Source organism: Gekko japonicus, unplaced genomic scaffold, assembly GCF_001447785.1.
Source record: "Gekko japonicus isolate JY-2015 unplaced genomic scaffold, Gekko_japonicus_V1.1 scaffold430, whole genome shotgun sequence".
Lineage (NCBI taxonomy): Eukaryota > Metazoa > Chordata > Lepidosauria > Squamata > Gekkonidae > Gekko > Gekko japonicus.
Window position 1 is genome coordinate 89,401 of NW_015171516.1, and position 6,000 is coordinate 95,400.

At 48.8% G+C, this 6,000-nt stretch overlaps 1 protein-coding gene across 1 annotated transcript in view; it reads right to left on the minus strand.

The window, feature by feature from the left end:
- PTH2R (parathyroid hormone 2 receptor) overlaps window positions 1–6,000 on the minus strand; it is a 106,607-nt gene that overhangs the window by 38,397 nt on the left and 62,210 nt on the right. Inside the window, exon 10 of the mRNA XM_015419381.1 lies at window positions 1,709–1,775. Coding sequence (XP_015274867.1) covers window positions 1,709–1,775 — 67 coding nt within the window. The remainder of the gene's footprint in view (window positions 1–1,708; window positions 1,776–6,000) is intronic.

The following is a 6,000-nucleotide window of genomic DNA, read 5'->3' on the forward strand; positions in this document are numbered from 1 at the left end:
ATAAGCATGCAGAACATCACAGCCATCACACACACACTTCCAGTGATAGGCTATCTACATGGGGCTGCCCTTGGTGCAACTCCGGAAGCTGCAGCTGGTGCAGAATGCGGCGGCCAGGCTGCTGATGGGTCTCCCCAGGTGGGAGCACATCCAGCCTGTGCTCAAGACTCTGCACTGGCTGCCAATAGCATTCCGGATTCACTTCAAGGTGCTGATTTTGACCTTTAAAGCTCTTTATGGTCAGGGACCGGCCTACCTGAGGGACCGCCTTTCCCCGTATGTTCCCCAGAGAGCACTGAGATCAGGATCCCAAAACTGCCTGGACCTCCCTGGCCCTAAGGAAGTCAGGTTGATGGTAACCAGGGCGAGGGCTTTTTCGTTTGTAGCTCCGTCCTACTGGAACGAGCTCCCTGCCGAGATCAGGGCCCCGCGGGACTTGTCACAGTTCTGCAGGGCCATGAAAACAGAACTTTTCAGGCAGGCGTTCCGATAGGAGCGACATTTTACCAGCTGCGCCCTGTAGTGAACTCCGATCCTATATGATCTAATGCAGTGGTACTGCCGAATGTGTCCTTAAATTGCACCTTAGTTCTATCGCCATCTAATGAATGTTTTAATGAATGTTTTATATTGATTGCTGTGTTTTAATTGATGTTTTATAATCTATTAGGAATGTATACTGCTTGTCAGTTCTTGGAAGCCGCCCTGAGCCTGCCTAGCGGGGAGGGTGGGGTAAAAGTGAAACAAACAAACAAACAAACAAACAAACAAATATCTATTGGTTAGTTCCCGGATCCAGGCGAGCTATTGTTCTAGAGAAGCAAGCTCAGCCAGTTCTAGGTACTGCTGGAGGAAAGGCTTAGGCTCCTCAATACATAACAGTAGGGTATAATGCCATGCCTTTCAAAGCAGCCCTTTTCTCCAGAAGTGGAATATACATTTTCGATAAATAAATTACACACACACACAAGTGATCTATGTAGTCTGGAGGTCAGCTGTGATTCTGGGAATTCTCCAGCCCCCACCTGGAGGTTGGCAACCCTGGGGTGGAGCTTGGGGAGAAAGGAGGCTGAGGAGGGGAGGGAGCTCAGTGGGTATGTGACGGTTTGCCTGCTGAAACTGTCATTTCCTCCAGGGGAACTGACCCCTCTAGTCTGGAGATCAACTGTGATTCTGGGAGAGCTCCAGGTCCCACCAGGAGGGTGGCGGCCCTACAAAACTGACTGCAAAAGCAGATGATAACACTGGAGCCGCCCAGATAAATCAGCATTCCAGAATATTCTAAAAGATGTGGTTGCATTGCCTTGGAACCAGTTTGGTGTCGTGGTGAAGCGCGCAGGCTCTAATCTGGGAGAACCGGGTTTGAGTCCCCACTCCTCTACTTGCACCTGGCTGGATGGCCTTGGGCAAGCCGTAGTTCTGATAAGAGCTGTTCTTGAAAAAAAGAGCCATTTCTGTCAGAGCTCTCTCAGCCCTGCCTACCTCACAGGGCGTCTGTTGTGGGGAGGGGAAGGGAAAGGAGTTTGTAAGCCTCTCTGAGACACCTTCGGGTAGTGAAGGGTGGGGGTATAAATCCAATCTCTTCTTTCTTCTTCTTCTTCCCCAATCATGGCTCATTCCTCCATGCATTTTCTTGGGCCCGTACAGACCCCCCCCCCCCAAAAAACCCCCAGGGTCTTTTAATAAACATTCTATGTATTAAGCCTACCCCAATAGCTGCTAAAATCGGAGCCTGGTAGATCCATTTGACGTCTCCAGCGCTGAGTTCCCAGCACCTGTGAAATCAAGATTTCTGCATAAGCAACATGACCCCGGGAATAAATTCTCCCAGAGTATATTCGTCGCGTGACTGGGAGGAGTTACCTTTCCTTTGGGAGCGTGCGCGGAATGAGATATCTCGGTTTCAGGCCTTTGAAACGATTTCAAAGGTCACTCAGCATTAAGAGACCAGTTCAGATTTGGGGAAGAGTCTGGCAATGGGTATTACGCCACGCTTAACGTCAGGGTTTCTAACTCCGGGTTGGGAAATACCTGGAGATTTGGGAGGGTGGAGCCTCAGGGGGGCGGGTTTGAAGGGGGGGGAGGCTTTCATTGGGGTTTAATGCCACAGAAGCCACCTTCCAAAGCGGCCATTTGTTCCAAGGGAACTGATCTCTGTCGCCTGGAGACCAATGTAAATCCCAGGCAGGGGTCATTTCCTGCAGGAGCGCACAGGAGCGGAGTTCCGGCAGTAAAGAGCCCAGGGGGCAGGCATGGAGATGTGAAATTTCCGGAAAAAACGGGAATTTTCGGAAAAAGTGAAAAAAATGCTACATTAGCATCTCTTTTGTCTTTTCTAGATTGAAAGTCATTCTGTTACTTTAGGAGCATAAAATATGACTATGGACATTTTTAGTTGGCATGAAATCATCACAACTAGCATATTAAAAATATAGTGTATCCAAACAATATTTACAAACAGAATACCCACCCACATGCAAAAACAAAACTGAAACTTTTTAATTTTCTTCTGACAAAAGCACCTCCTAAAGGAAGAAATGCATCTTGTTCTTGCATTGGAGAGTTCAGTTTGTAACTTAGGACTTGCTTGCCCTCAGTGCACAGAAATTAGATCAATCTGATACCATATATATATTAGAAATGATTTGGAAAATATTTGAACACCTTGTCTTAAAATATTTTATTCCTCATGTTAAAATAAAACGTTCCATAATCAATTTTTTTCCCTTTTCTTTTTTCAATTTTTCCAATTTTTTGGAAAAAAAACAAAAAAAAACTTCAGGAAAAAAACACATTTCCCTCCCGAATTTTCCCGTTTTTTTTTTCCAGGCCTTCACATCTCTAGGCAGGCACATGCAACAAGCCCCACCCCCGGCTCCCAGCAGCCCTCAGTCAGAGCAAGAAGCAGCCAGGTAAGTTGCAGAGCTTCCCCCCCCCCGCTGCCCCGGTCCAAAACAGTCCAGTGGCACCTTTAAGACCAAGCTTGATTCAGGTACAAGCTCTCCCTCCTCTGCGAGGACAGATCAGCACGTTCCTCCCCCCCCCCAATAGCTAGCCATCCAAAACAGTCCAGTGGAGCCTGAGCGGTGGGTGTTGCCTTCTGACACACTTCTGGTGATGCCAGGGGGTGTGGCATATGCAAATAAGTTATGCTAATGAGCTCCTGCACCTCTTTTTCTACGAAATGACCCCTGATCCCAGGAGGTCACCAGGCACCACCTCGAGGCTGGCAGCCCTACATAATGTGCCCCTTGCATTGCAATTTCAAGCAACTCTGTTGCAGGCCAAAGATTAGTAATATTCACAACTGCACATCAGATTCCCCCCTCAGGGGGAGGAATGACACACACACCCTCAGTGTCCCCCAGAGGGAAATTCTGTTGGCAGTTCCGGGTGCGATGTCCCCTGTCTCAGACCTCCAGAAGCAAGTGGCAAGAGAGACTAGATCGCTAGATAGGCATATTGACCTTTCCTTCCTGTGTTTACTCTTCTGCCACTGGCCCCTTTGAAATGTAGATTGTGTTCTCAGGGGCAATTTTCCTTCCCTTCATTCACTCTCTCAGACGAAGGTCCCCCTTCTCCCTGCACAGACCAAGAGGGACGAGGTTCCCCTCAGTCACCATGGCTAGTAGCCATTGACAGACTTATCTTCCTTACCTTTGGGGAGGAGGATGAACTGTTAATGCTGAAACATGTCGGTGGCCAGATTTGGCCTTTTTACTGTTCTCCCAAAAGGAGCCAGGAAAATGGAATTATATCCACCACACAGTTTTGGCACAAATTGACCGCCCATCACAGCTGATCAGCCTCTGCAACAAAGCTGTCGCCGTCTGTGAGAGCCCCCTCAGTCTGAACAGAGGATAATTTTATGATATTCTTTTTATTGTTCTGAGAACCGGTGTGGTGTAGTAGTGGTGATAGTTGCAGACTAGGTTGTAGGAGAACCAGGTTCGAATCCCTACTCTGCTACAGAAGATTGCTGGGTGACCTTGGGCCAGGTGCTCTTTCAGCCTAATCTACCTCACAGGGTTGTTGTAAGGATAAAATGGAAGAGGAACGAACAATGTAAGTCACTGTAGGCCCACACTGGGGAGAATGGTGAGGTATAAATGAAGTAAATACGAATAAACCATACATAATAACCGATCTGTTAAAAGGTAAAGGTTCCCTTGCTCGAAAGCCAGTCGAATCCGACTCTAGGGTTGCGGTGCTCATCTCCGTTTCAAAGCCGAAGAGCCAGCGCTGTCCAAAGACGTTTCTGTGGTCATGTGGCCGGCATGACTAAACACCAAGGCGCACAGAACGCTGTTACCTTCCCACCAAAGTGGTCCCTATTTATCTACTTGCAATTTCTTGCTTTCGAATTGCTAGGTTGGCAGGAGCTGGAACTAGAGACAGGAGCTCACCCTGTCTTGCGGCACCCGGGTCTTGAACCGCTGAACTACTGACCTTCAGCGTCTTAACCACTTGAGCCACTGCAGCTCTAACCGATCTGTTGCTAAAAGTTTAATTTTTTTTTAATTGCACCTTAAGTAGATCTCTGGCGAAGCCAAATAGAAATTCACTGAACAAACTAACAAACACGGCCATCCTTTCTAGACATTTATCAAACACACAACTGGCAGCCCCGAGTCTTTGGCAGCAAATTTCGTCGCTAGCAGGGCTATTTTTGGGCAGGAACGCACAGGAACGGAGTTCCGGCTGGCTTCAGAGTTGGCCACGCCCACTACAGCCAAAACCTCTGTGTGTGTGGCTACAGAGCGAAGGCCTGGAGAGTGAGCCCTGTGACTCCGAGGCGGGCGGGCAAGGGGGCCCCCTGGAAGGCCTTCCCTGGCCTGTCCATGGGCCAGCTTGCCCGGGCTCCCCACAGCCATGGGGTGCTCAGGCAAGCCAAGGGAAGGCATAGGGGTGTGGTCTAACATGCTAATGGGCTTGAACTGCCTTCCCTCCCGTTCAAGGGGGGACTTGCCCGGGCTACCCGCAGCCGCGGGGCGCCCAAGCAAGCCAAGGGAAGGCATAGGGGTGTGGCCTCATATGCTAATGGGCTGTGCTGTCAGGGGTGTGACCTAATATGCTAATCAATTTCTGCTGCTTGGTGTGGCCTATTATGCTAATGAGTGCCTGCTGGGCTTTTTCTACAAAAAAAGCCCTGCTCGCTAGCAATTCGTTATGAGTGAAAGTTTCAAAAGACTCCGAGAGGCTGTAACATTTTTGAACAGGTGACGTTCAATTTAACCCTCCGGCAATTAATGAACGGATGAAAGGGAGGCTCTGTGAGGAGATGTACCCTTTCCCTCACATAATGAAGCAGGACGCGGAGACCTGTCGCTTCCACTCCTTAGCAATCATCGGGAGCAATTCAGGAGGACGAAGGGAGTGTGCGCCTCAGACCTGGTTGCCTCATTAATAGCTGTTTGTTTAAGGCTGTGGTTTTTGTGGCGACATTTCTTTCCTGCGGATGCACCTTCAAGGCACAGCAGCTGAGGAGGAGAGGCGGTGATTACCAGCAGCTGAACACCCTGTTCATCATCTGTGTCTTGCTCCTTTTTCTTGCCTGTGACTCACGGAGACATCAACGCAGCCGAAGAAAGGGGACATGCGAAGCAGGAGGGGACGGGAATGTCACTCATTTTCAGGAAACCAGGGAGGGGAATCTGTGTCGCCCATCGACTAACGTGCCTAGTATCCATCATCCAAGAGCCCTTCAGTATCAATCTTTGGCCCCGCTCTTAACTAAAATATCGGCCACGCGATGTTGCTTATTGCACTGTAGGTGAGGAACAGGTGGCTCACCTGTCAGCTTTCTAGAACAAAACCATCAAAACAGGCTGACAAGCAGCTCGAGTCTCCTCAAGGGGGCTATGGTGAAAGAAATTGTGGACAAAATAATAGGGAAAAAAATTATATTGACACCGGAATGTTCTCTGTTAAATATGATACCAGATTCTTTTAAGAAAAAAGGAGATCTATCTAATAATGCAAATCCTAACAGCAGCAGGA